This window comes from Melospiza melodia, chromosome 11 (assembly GCF_035770615.1).
Source record: "Melospiza melodia melodia isolate bMelMel2 chromosome 11, bMelMel2.pri, whole genome shotgun sequence".
Classification (NCBI taxonomy): Eukaryota; Metazoa; Chordata; class Aves; order Passeriformes; family Passerellidae; genus Melospiza; species Melospiza melodia.
Genome location: NC_086204.1, coordinates 12,403,250 through 12,416,729, shown reverse-complemented (window position 1 = coordinate 12,416,729; position 13,480 = coordinate 12,403,250). Strand labels below are relative to the sequence as shown.

Genomic DNA, 13,480 nt, shown 5'->3' with positions numbered 1-13,480 from the left:
AAGCAGAAATCCCTGGCTGTGATTATATCTGCACTTTGTAGGGAAAGATGAAGTCTCATTCCACAAATTTGTTCCATAGACTTGTTCCAAAAGCAACAAGTACTTCAGTTGTTTCAAATATTACTAAAAATCTTCCTAATTTATCTGACTTGACTGTGACCTTTCTTAATCTGCAGTTGTTGGAATAAGCCCCACTAAAAATTCAGTTTGTAATTGAAATATTCATAACCATTTTTTTGATCAAGCTTCTAAGCAACTTAAAATTTGACATCCTCCTGGTACAGAAACTTCATGCTAATTTCCTTTGCCTATTACTCTTTAGAGCAATGACTTGAAGTCCAACAGGCAAATTCCTGAACTATGAAAAATTAGAGCAAAACCTAGCTGAAGATGTGATCTAAATTCTGAAAACATATTTAAACTACATATATATTTATATATATATTAAATATTTAATTAAATATTTATATATTTAAACTATATATATAGTAGTATAAATATATATATATACTACTATATTTATATAGTATATAGTATATATATATAATATATATATACACTACTATATTTATACTACTATATATATAGTAGCATAAATCAATTTAAACTATTGATTGGTATTACTCAAAAGTTTCATGAGGAATACATTGCCTGATAGTACAGCTATTATTTGTAGCGTGAAAAGCGGACATTCTGCTTTAACTTTTTCCTCAGTCCTTAGTGCTGTTCTTAATGAATAATGAATTATTTCTGGGACTCAATTAGTTTGATGATGTATAAATGTACATATTTTCCTTCTTACCCGGTTACCTTTGTCACCAGGGAGGCCAGGAAGACCATCAAATCCTCTGTCACCCTTGGAAAGAAATCACAGCTTTAGTAAATGATTGTCAAATTGTCTGAATAAATAGTGGCTTCCCCCTAAAAGTTAGTTTCTACCCTTGGGTTGTAGGTACACTTTTGCTACTGAATGAAACACATGGGGCTGAGCATATAGATCAAACTCACTCAAAATTTGCCCCTACAAATTGTAGCAAGAGAAGATGCCACAGTTTTTTCACTGTGCTGTAGTTATGCCATTTATAAAAAGAATTTTCACATTGAAAGGATACACTTGATTCTAGCTGCACTTTGAAATTGCAAAACTGACTTTACTATTACTGATACTGTCTAACTAGAAACTAACTCAGAAAGAGAGAAATCATGCCCCAAGAGAACTCAAAGTCAGACTACTAGGAATTACCATTAATTACCATATTTTAATTGGATAATTCATTCTCAGCTCTTGCATCTGACCCAGCTATCTTAAACCTCAGTATTTTCACTTGAGAGGAGAGTTTTGGGTTGGCCTGGATGAAACTGTGGTACCTACATAAAATCTGTCTAGCCCATTCCAAGACTGAAGTAAAGCCAGAGGTCTCATAATTATTTACCTTTGCACCAGGTTCTCCTGGCATTCCTCTGGCACCATCAGCTCCAGGACGTCCCTGAAAAACCCAAAGGGGCAAACATTTGAAAATGCGATGGAATAAATTAATATTTAAATACATTTAAACAAAAACTATTTACCCAGAACTGATCTATATGCTACCTACCCTTTTGCCAGCTTTTCCACTTGGACCGGGGGCACCTTGGACACCACGAGGACCCTGGGTTTAAAGAGGGTAATATTTAGCATTCTGTTAACGTCAGCAAAACACTAGTAAAAAACCTCACCTCAAGAACAAGGTAAGGTTTTTTCTACACAAAGCTGCATTTTTTCCCTAGGAGATGGATTCTGGTTCCCAGATTCCCATTAGTTTTAAAACTACATGGGCATCCAAACTGGCCTTAGCATTATGAATTTTAACACCAATTTCTGTGAGATGGCACTATACATGACATAAGTTACCATGTAAGTTTCTTACAGTCTTTTCATGGCTTTAAAGATCTCAGTCCTGTAGTTTGAAAAACCATCTTCCTCTCATGCCAAAATTATTTTATTATAATTACATTATAATTATTTAGTGAAAACTATAGAGTACTTATTTCAGATATTTACACAAACATGAGTTGTGCTAGTAAAGAGCTCACGTGCTGCCTTAGCTTTACACAACATGGGTTTAACTAGAGAGGGACCAAATTATCCCAGACTGAAAAAACATTTCACTTTCCAAACACACATAACTTTCACTGACGACTGTATGGGTGTAACTGTGGAAATTTTCTCTCCCTCATCCAAATGCATTTTCAGGTGAAAAAAAGCAATGGTGAGAACAAGCCATTCACAAATATTGTGTAGGAAAAAAAAAAAAACATTAAAAATATTACTAAGCAAACTGAAAGACTGTACAACTGTTCAGAATGTTTTTTATTTGTTTTTTTAATTTATTTTATGTTTCTGCTCCAAGTGTCCATGTCCAGTTTGAAGACAGGCACTTAGTAATGCATCAAATCCATGATACTACTTGAGATCTGGCAAAATCATTGTTTGGGATACTTATTTTATAATTTCTTTCACAATCTCCTTACTGATTTTAGGTTTAAACTGAAAGAATGCCATGTGCTTCAGTACTCTTTGACATCACTGTGGAGAATTTTATACAATAGTAGACTGAGAAACAAAACATGCATTGATTTGTAAAGATTTATTCTTGCTATGTCACATCTACAGTGAAAATATCCTCTTTAATTACCAATCAAATTCAACCTCCCTCACCTTTTGAGATCTGATAAGTTCAGAGACCAAGGTCATCCAGTTGCAGACTAACATATCATTATTGAACTGAGAAAAGAGCCTGAAGTGACAATATTAAAACAGCTTTTCAACTGATGACACTCTACATGTGATAATAATCTTTGTCATACAAAGATTGTTACTTTCATATTTCAGAGTGAACAATAAAGCTATTGATTTTAACTACAATTTTAATATTGATCACGCTATTGAAATTAGAAGATAGTATCATGAAGGATATTTTTCTTCAATTGCATGCAGGAAGATAATGCAGGATTGATTTCTTCTAATTTATATGAATAAATTTTCTTAAATATAAAACATGCTCAAACATAATGGAACATTATTGTACCTGGGGTCCTGGTTCACCACTTTCACCTTTAGCACCTGCTGCTCCAGGTCCACCCTTGATGAAAAAAAACCAACATATATTGCTTAAGTGTACAAATGCCCCTTTAAATTAAAAAGTTACTTTCTATTTCCATATGTGAATTACAGGGAGAAATAACAAATAATCCTCTATTCATCAGGAGGTGTGAATTCATCATTTGTATCTAGATATTTATCTACCTTGATTTATCATTGTATAAACACTGGGCAGACAAAATATTTCTCTTACCAGAGAAAACTCCCATGGACTTAAATGCAAAATGTAACCCTTTGTTTTATATTAGTATTTGAGAGCTAAGTATGAGCAGAGTAAGAACATAAGTAGGGCAATCAGCAGTGCATCCATTGTAGGGAATAAGAGCTGAAAGCCACCTCTTTTTACCTTTATTTCTATGTTGTACAGAAAAAAACAGTCTCAGAGTTCAATCCAAAGATCACTGTAGTCAATGAAAAATACCCTGTCTAATCTTGTCATAAACTTCAGTGATGTTTTAATCAAGTCCTTTGTGCACCTGGCCCTGAAGAAGTGGAGAATCTATATAACTACATCTCCTTGTTATTAGGAAATGATGACATAGATTTTAAGAGTACACTTTAATCATAAACAGGCCAAGACCAGGTATTCATTTATACTGTACATGAAATCAGGGGCAGAACTAGTGAAAGCAAGTTAGATATCTCACAAAAACAGACAAAATAAACCAAAAAATCCTGGCATGCACACATAGAATACAGTCTCAGAGAAAGAAGATATGGGAGTTTTTTACTATGCACAAAAGAATAGTTGCATTTTTGATCATTGAAACAGGTTGTGACTTAAAGTATGTATTTAATATGAAACAAATGTTGCAGACCTTTGAAAACTGATAATCCTTCTACGTTAACATTGGAAGAAAGAAGTTATCTAATGGCTTGGCTTAGTGCTGAGTCTCACATCCTAGAGTGGAAAGATCCCCACTGACCTTGCAGGTATTAATTCAAGTCCTAAGCAAACTGGAAATCAGATCCCAAACTGGTACTGGCAGTAGAGAGAAGATTGGTTTTGGTGGGTGGCGATTCCCTCTTGGGGTTTCTCTGATTAAAGCTCTGCTTCTAATATAATTGATTACATTTACTATCTGTAGGCAGACATTCATTTTCATGCTATGTTAACTGAGCATGTGAACACCAGACTCAAATAATGCTAGACTGGAGCTTTGACACTGCTATGTTTAAGATTTTTAGTAATGAATATGTTACTAATGTATCTTATTGGCTACTGATTAATTTAACAAAATAAAATGCATATAAAGACTAAAAGCTCCAACTTTCTTAAAAGAAACTGGGAAGAAAGCCAATTTACAGACCAAGAAACTTGCTTTTGAAGCAGTAGGAAAAACGTTTCTAGACTAGATCAAAGAGTTGGATTTCTAGAGCCTCCTGGTGGTTTAGAAGCAAAACAACTATTAATATTAATTTGATGAACTTTGCATACAGGAATTCATGAAGGCTTTTAAAACATAAAAGCATGAGTATGAAGGCAGGACATACCTCTGCTAAAGGTATCCAACCCACTGTCAGTATCATACCAGCCTTTGCAAAGTCCTCCTTGCTTAGAGCAGCTCTAGAGTTTTGTCTGTACAGACTGAATGTTATCCTGCAGGTCTCTTGAACTAAATACATTGCTGGAAATAGTGTATGAATTTGTTATATGGACCAAATATATTTTACTCTTTTTAAGTAATGTATACCTAATTATGATGAATCAGGAGTCTGTGAGCCAGATTCTCTGCTTGGTAGCTACTATTTATTTTGGAAGAATTACTGTAGAAAAGAATTATTCTTGTACAGATCTGCTTAAAAATACAAGTGTACACACTCCATACAAATACTAAGATATTTTAACATCCACAGGGCCATTTCCAGATCATTAGATGTTAGAAGTTGAGTCAAATTCAGGGCTGAAATAAAGAAGTGTAATTCTTGTAGATACCTGTGGCTCTTAATTGTTCATAGGCATGCCTCTTACAAACTTTTCAGATTTAGCCTAAATATTGAGTAAAGGTGGTTCTGCAAACTCTTGCATTAGTATCTCTTTCTGCAGAGTTTCTTATTTACTGCAACGAATTGAACTAATAGCATTACAGAGATGATTGAATGTAGAGGGATATTTATGTAAAACTATTCAATAGTTTTGGAAGTCCAGCAGTGTGCTCTGTCTGAACACCACAAAACCCACAATAAAAACTTATTTAGTATTTAGGTTGCATCACAGACCTTGAATAAGAATACAAGCTACAGCTTTAATTATATAACATTAATTTCAAATAAGTACAAAACAAGTACAAATAGAGAGGGGTAGGCAGGGCCAGAATGACATCCATGGCTACATCACCATGTTCTTTAATCTGTGCCCCTGTTTTGTCTACTTACCACAGGACCTGGTCTTCCAGTGAGTCCCATAGGACCAGGTGGACCTCTCATAGCAATCTGAGAAGACAAACAAACAGAACACCTGGTGTCAAGAAAAAGCTGCCAGCCAGCATACATATTCTACACTATTCTACACTAACAGAGTTTTAGAATGTGTTAGCAAATACCCGCCATCTTTGACTTCACATCCTGCAGGATGTAAAACAAAATAGGTTTTGGCTCCTTGTGCTTACCCTAGCTTGCTGAAGAATAGCTTGTGCTTGAGCTTCCTGAGCTGAGATTGTTGGGCCCTTCTCACCATCTCCACCAAAGCGGAACTGGAAGTACCAAAACAAGAAAAGAATTTAGGACTCATCAAATCTAAATCATACTTGTTACTTGCTGCAATGATGCAAACTGCTTCAAAGTCACAAGGTCGCAGTCTTTAGTTCATTCTACTAACTTCATAAGGTGGCTGCATGGAGGCCATTGCATCCAACATGATTATGAAGTCATTGGTAATAGCAACTGAAGTCTAAATTTAATCCCTTATGAGCAAATATTTTCCTGATTTAATAGTATTTTGGTTTCTGTTTGTTTGTTTGCTTGTGTATTTATAAAAGAGGCCAAAATAGACTTTTACTTGTCTTTAAAATGTCATTAAAAAGAGATACCAAAATTAATTAATTCTCTATACATTGGTAGCTACTCACATTAAAAATGTAATTTAATTTAAGGCAGCTGCAAACGTGAAAAATGTTTGGTATGTAGAATAAAGCAGTTTTGTGTAATTTCTGAAAATTTTAAAATAAATTACAGAATAAAAATTTTAAGTGCTCATTCCTTTGCTCCTGCACTGTTACTGCTAATGAAACTGCTGGCAGAAGCTTTGCAATGTTGCAGAAATGCTAGGCTGCAGCAAGAAGCTCAGCTTTCCGAAGGCATGGCATACACTGGGTATCAGGGCCATGAATCTTGTACTGCCCACAACAGTTTGCCCAGTTTGCCTATGACCAGAGTTGACACAGTTTTTTTTCTCCCATAGACACATTTAGGAATAATTAATTCCAAGCACACAGTGATTTTTGTACCCCAGTGCTGCAAGATACTTTAACAGCTTTGGGCTTGTTCCTCCACCTGCTAAAACAGATGGTGTTTTGCTTTGACTCCAGTGGGAGTAGAGTTGGCTATGTGCATATATTTCTATTCAAAGGATGCACTGACTCTTCAAAGAGGACACTGAGGTCCGATTTGAAGCATGGAATATATAAAAATCTACATGTCAATGAGACTTGAAAGCACACGCGCCTGTTGGGAGTACAGGCCCTCTGTACAACAGCAGACTCGTTGTTTCGGAACTATAGTAGCAAAATATAGTTACTGCTAAAAATATAAGGTGGTTTTCAGTGTCTGTAATTCACTCATGGTGGTTCCAATCTGTCAGCCATGCAGGAGCTAAAGCATATGTTTTTTGTGAGGGAAAAAAGGCACCATATAGATGAATTTCAAATGCTTACACCATAAAAGAAATTCTGTATTATTCTCTCATCCCACAGACAAAATTAGATGAAAAAATGAAATACCTATACATTTCTTGAAAGATACTTCCAGTTTTTGTAGGCTGCTTATCCTGTAACCACAACTTACCGGCAGCATTAACATGGTACCTGGAGGACCTGCTAAACCATCAGCACCAGGAAGACCAGGGCGACCAGGTGGACCCTAAAATAAAAAAGACACGAGAGGAAAAAAACTGAGAAAAAAAAGATAGTAATGTAGGAAAAACCTTTTGAGTCACTTACATAAATTTATGCTCAGAGAATGGCCCGGAAAAGACCTTAAAGATCTAGTTTCAACCTCCGGCCATGGGCAGGGACACCTTTCAGTAGACTAGGTAGCTCAAAGCCCCATCCAGCCTTGCCTTGAACACTTCCAGGGATGGCGCAGCCATCTGGGCAACCTGTTACAGGGCCTCACCACTGTCAGCACAAGGAATTTCTTCCCAATATCTAATCGAAACCTGCTCTTTCCATTTAAAAACCTTCCCCTTTGTCCTATCACTATGGGCCCTTGGGATAGTCTCTCTGCACCTCCCTTGCAGCCTTCCCCCACAGCTCAGCCTGTCTCCATAGAAGAGGCACACAGGAGCGGCAGAGGGGCAGAACCACCTCACTTGACTTGCTGCTCACGCTTCTTTCATGCAGCCAGGATACGGTTGGCTGCAAGTGTGTGTTACTAGGTCATGTCAAGCTTCTTGTCCACCAACACCCCCAAGTCCTTCTCTGCAGGGCTGCTCTCAATCCATTCTCCTCCCAGCCTAATTGCTGCAATTATATATTTGTGTCGTGTCTGGTCCGTGACAGGCACATGACGTGCTTAGTCAAGAATTTCCTCATGATGAATTCAGTGAGCAGCCAGTTAAAAAACTAAATGCTGTCAGTAGTTATTCCTTTACTAGGTGCTAAAATACCCATTTTACAAGTTCAAATTCTGGAATATTTAATTAATCTATGGGACAGGAATATGAAAGAAGTGTTCATGCTGACTTACTAGCAAGGTAAAGCATTGTTGGGATTTTAATATTATCTCATTATACAGTGAAATGATAGCATCTTCTTAACATCTTTCATATATAAATACAGCATGAACATGCTGGATTCACAAGTAAAATATCTCTCATAAAACACAGCAAAGCCTTTTAGTATAATATTTTCCTCAAATAAATATGTTGCTGTTTTAAAATTGTGTTGGTGGTGGCAGTAAGAAAAGGCTTGCAAGAAAATGAAGGTTAACATTATAGCTTAAATTTTAACTAGTTTCATGACTGGATAGGTTTCTCAAGTCTCATATTATTTGATATGGCCAATAAATTCTTCCAAGGTCATCTAAATATTATCCATCACTTTCAATATTCCCATGTGTTTTGATTCTGAAAAGCCTGTTTTTCTCTGTATTTGTACATATTAGAGCTGAAGCCATAGTGTTTTTTTAAAAATTAATCCAAATTCATATGAAATGTTTGTATCTATTACTTTAGTATATTTCTAAACACATCAAACCAGAAGAATACTAACAAACCAGAACTTAAACATCTTCTTGTATTTACAGCACGTATTTCTACAACTAAGAAAATGTTTGTCCAGATTCTCACTTGATTTTTACTTAGCTGAATGAATCAGCCTCAGTTCCACTGAAGTTTCTAACCTATGTGGATCTATTTCAGCTCAGGATATAACAGAACCTTATGTAGCAATTAGTGCAAGATATTAGTGCAAGATATCTCATGAATGCATGGGACAATCTGCTTGCTGACTTACCCTTTCACCAGGGTCACCTGGAGGACCAACAGGACCTTGTAAACCTGGGGGACCTGTAAGACCCTATAGAAAATGAATGACATAATTATGCTGAATGCTTGAAGACTTTTGAACTATTTTTTCTCTACTTTAGGATGAACATATATTTGGATAAAATAATTTATAAGGCAGTGTATTGTTTTTTCTTACAAAGATTTATTGTCAACATTCAAAACTTAGATTTTTCATGTGCCATCAGCTTGTAGCTTGCCGTCACTGAAAATGCTAGAGATGACCCTTTTCTATTCCCTTCTAAAAGTCCTAAATCTAATACACATTTGGGAACTATAATTAAAGACCAATATTGTGTTAACTTGTGAACAGAAAAGCACAGTGGATAAATCAAGTGCAATAAAGGAAATTGTGATTAATCTACTTACAGCAGGTCCTCTTGGTCCCGGTGGTCCTTCAATGAGCATACCCTATGGATAGATGCATCACAATATTACATTCAATGCTTTGTAGAAAAACATAAAAAATCTTTTTAGTTGAAATACTAAAGTTAACATTTCTTAGTGTTTTGATAAAATTTTCCGGAATCTTCTCTACAGCTCCTAGCATGACAACCTGAACTGTTGCATGGCATTAAAAATGAGGATGGCTTCTTTGCCCTTGCTGAAAGCTGTAGTGATGGTGTTACCTGTGCCTAAGCTGAAAGTTTTCTGGGTAGATCTGTCCAAGATGTAGTTACTAGATGGCCTGAAGATCAGATCAATGATCTGTTTTCCTCTGTACAAGATTCTCTTTTTTTTTAAGGAACATGTGGTTAGTCCTTCATGTAACCAAAGGAGTAGCTGTCAGTAATCACTTTATATCATCCACATTACAGGGACTGTTTCAGAGATCATGTCATCCTATCATGAACAACAACATTTCATAATGATACATTAACAGTGAATATTTTTGATACAGTGCTACTGAAAAACTCCCTGCCATCTGTACTTACAGGTTCAATCACAGCTGGTTCTCCCTTTTGGCCTTTTTCTCCATAAGCCCCATGTCCTGTCACCTGGCCAGTAAAAACAACCCCAAAAAGAAAAGTAAGTAGAAGGTCTAAGGACCTGATACAATAAAGAATTGGAGCAACCTGTAACTGAAAGCTAAAGCTGGAACTGGTGTATACTATAAAAAAATACATCACAGGTACAAACCACATAAGTCAAAAATACTTAATGCATGAGAAATGGAAAATGCAAAAGCCATGTATATGCTTTCTCCATTATTGGATATTGTCAATTTGTAATTTTTGAATGAGATGTGCATCCCATGAGTGTTCATCCATGCTTTACATTAGAACTTTGAAAAGAAAATCTAAAACTTCTGTGTGCAAGTCACAACATCATTTCTTTTCTTATTTGATTGGAAATATTCTTGGTAATCGACAATGATTCTTCATGGCTTTATGAGGTAAGCAGCCTAAAGTAAGATGGAAAGAAAGATCTCTTGGTCCAATATGGACTGTACCTTTCAAGCTCCTAATTTCATTCATGAGACATCCACAACATATGAAGCAACCTGAGAAGGGTCTGTGATTTTATGGCATAAATGATAAGTGGCCCTGTGTACACTAAAGAATATTTCACAGATAACCTTTGAATGCCTTGGCACTACCTGAATTAGCATCAACTGCCAAATTCTTTGAGGACCACCTCTGTGGGAAGTTTTGGGTTCAGGATTAAGGTAACAGAAGTGCCTAAAACAATATGTCAATAACACACACTAATGGAAGAAACACTGAAGTTTCAAACAAAGAAAAAGGAACTGATTTTTTTTTTTAAACTATGAGATAATATATTTTTCTTCAGAAGTATCTCTCTTGGTTGCTAACTTATCCACTACAAATTAAGGTCTGACCAGCTTAAAATTTAAAATGTGCTTTTTCTAAATTTCAATAGAGTGATTCAACATTTACTTTAAAAAATAGCTGGGGATTAATAAAAATAGTAATGATAATGTTATAGTATTTCAATATGAAATATTTTGGGATGGAAAAACAGAGATTCACAGACTGTGCATTTTGCACTGACTTACAAAGGCACAGATCTCACTAGTAATGACCCATTGGTAGTTCAAAAAAATCAAGTAGCAAGATGTATAGGCAATCATGTTTTATTAAATTAACATAAATTACTTGTAAAATGATATCAGGGTCTCCATCTTTGAAAATATTTCCCCTTTTTGAAAACTCCCATTTACTGAAGTACTTTCCATTTTGCCTTTTTTTTATCATAGGTAGAACTTCAGTTATTCTAAATACGTCCAAATGCCAAAGGAAAATGACATAAGTCTGGTTCAGCAGATGACACTGTAATAAAGTAACACAGACCAGAGCCTGTGTTCTAATTCAAGATTCCTGACTCCTTCAGCTTTGTATCAAGGCATTTTAAGTTGAAATTTACACCAGGGGATAGAGTCTGCACAGTCATTTTCTTAACGCAGACACAAATGGTGCCTTATGGGCTCTTTGCTTCACAGATAATCTGACCTTTTCTGTGTCATTCTGCCACAGTGTCCCCATCTGGGCTAGAAGGAAAAGAGTACACTTGTATCACATTGCACAGATAAGGACCATTAAAAAATACAATGACCCCAATAGGGTATAGAAAAGAGCGGTAAATTAAATACAGAAGGATGAGTTTCAAGGCTGGCAGGGAAAAGCAACCTCACAGCATTTGCTGTTATTTCTTGGATCCTTTGTAAACTGAAGTTTTGACTTTGTGAGGAGAAAATGAAGATAAGACTGAGCAAATAGTGAAAACAAAATTCTCTTGTTCTACTATATTCAGGGTCTTCCTAATTAAAAAATCCAAATGGGATTTCTTTTCCTTCCAGTCTTAGACATATTAGTTTTCTTTGCAGCATCCACAGCTGGTAAACTGATAAACAAGGATCTTGGCACAACTAAAGGAAAGTTAAAGCCTTGCTGTTTAGCCTATGATTAAGTCAGAGGGAAAGAGAGCTATAAAATTCAGAATGAAGAGCATGATTCACAGGATCCACCATGTCATCCTACCTATCTTTATATATATTGAGCTGTTAAATCACTTCTGCAAGACCATAAACCTGTCACCATTGACTAAGCTTATTTTCATGGAAGGGTTCAGGCCTTAACCTTCCCACTCATGAATTTTCTTCTTGGAAAGCTGCAAAAGCCATAGGATTCTAGACACTTATATGCATTTCAATTTCTCAAGGTAATCATATAAAAATATTAATTACAGCACTTGTACCTGCACTAGAATTTATGTTCTTTCCAGCTTTAGCTCTAGTTTAGAAAGGTTTTTAAAACTGTTACTTTAATAATTTATTTTTTGAATTCCATCTCCTCTTTCCTTTTCCTCCCATCTCCCACCCTCCCTTACTCCCTTCAGCAAATGAGACAAAAATCTTACATGATAAAAATAAAACATTTAATATTACTAAGAGGATGGCCTTGATCCAAAGGCTATTGGAAATGAGAATATATCTAATATGCACAAGGAGTTCTGGGTTTGTGCAGTTCTGAGACTGTAATTATAAAAGAATTGCTAAATTAAATTAATCTGCATTATGCCTCCAGTCAACTTACGCTTGTTTCTGTGATATCGGTCTCTGCAGGAACACCTGGACCAAACTCCTCATTAGTGGAATCAGTTGGTTTCTCTTCATATTCTTTATATTCATAAAAATCATATTCTCCTAAATCTCCATCTACCAGCAGATCAGATTCACTGAGGTCTACTCCTCTGCTTCCATATTCAGTTGCCTCAGTTTTTTTATCATAATCCTCTCCAGTTATGTATTCTTCAGCAAATACTTCTTCAACAGGATTTTGCTATTCGTATCAGTAGCAAAGATTTGGGAATAGGAGGAATATGTGGGTTATTGTTAGTAAAGCAATGTAAGCATACGCTGATCCACCATGATGACTTGTCAAAAGAAGAAAGAACAGTAGAACTACAGCATATTGTCTTTTAATTAGAGTCTGAAGGAATGGAAGCTCAGCCTTTCAGAGTAATTAAAAGATCTTTGTATAAGTAGTACAAAGAAGTAATGTTTTCATACGCTTTGGTTTTTTATTTCCAAAACCACTGAATTCAATATATCCAGTATTATGTGTACTGCTTGCGTAATGTTACTTTAGTGCCAAATATAGCTGAATTTCGCTGCTTGGTTTCACTCTTACAAGCATTCATGAATGAACATATGCAATGAGCAGTGAATAAGTTCAAATCTTTTTATAATAGCAATGTGGAGGAGGTGCAAGCATCACTTTAGTTAAGCCCAGCCTTTTACATTATTTTCTGTCTATGAACACCAATGCTGAGCTAAACTTCTTTCCTCTTGTTAACAATTTTGAAGTTTATTTATCAGTAAAAGGCATGACTTGTTGTGTGTCATGGTAATTTGCATATTTTTTGTCTAAGTTCTCCTTGTACAATTCAGAATAATTTTAAGATTTCAGAAATCTAAGCTTTCATCTTAAAGTATGTAAGCTGTCAAACCAAGCAAACACCTTAAAAGCACTAAAGCAGTTTAAAAGAATGCTATATTTGAGATGTACAAAACCATTTGTGAAGTAAAGGAGGATTGCTTTATTCTGTTATAATAAGGTCTTTCAATAATTTTCCATACAGGACAATTTTGA

At 35.6% G+C, this 13,480-nt stretch overlaps 1 protein-coding gene across 3 annotated transcripts in view; it reads right to left on the bottom strand.

Moving 5' to 3' along the window:
- Positions 1-13,480, bottom strand: part of COL11A1 (collagen type XI alpha 1 chain) — a 125,069-nt gene that overhangs the window by 67,925 nt on the left and 43,664 nt on the right. For all 3 annotated transcript variants that reach the window (XM_063165590.1, XM_063165589.1, XM_063165588.1), the window contains 11 exons: positions 12,422-12,667; positions 9,800-9,862; positions 9,234-9,275; positions 8,815-8,877; positions 7,145-7,219; positions 5,752-5,835; positions 5,519-5,575; positions 3,069-3,122; positions 1,596-1,649; positions 1,434-1,487; positions 803-856 (listed from right to left, as the gene is read on the bottom strand). In XM_063165590.1, the coding sequence (XP_063021660.1) occupies positions 803-856; positions 1,434-1,487; positions 1,596-1,649; positions 3,069-3,122; positions 5,519-5,575; positions 5,752-5,835; positions 7,145-7,219; positions 8,815-8,877; positions 9,234-9,275; positions 9,800-9,862; positions 12,422-12,667 (846 nt within the window). The remainder of the gene's footprint in view (positions 1-802; positions 857-1,433; positions 1,488-1,595; positions 1,650-3,068; positions 3,123-5,518; positions 5,576-5,751; positions 5,836-7,144; positions 7,220-8,814; positions 8,878-9,233; positions 9,276-9,799; positions 9,863-12,421; positions 12,668-13,480) is intronic.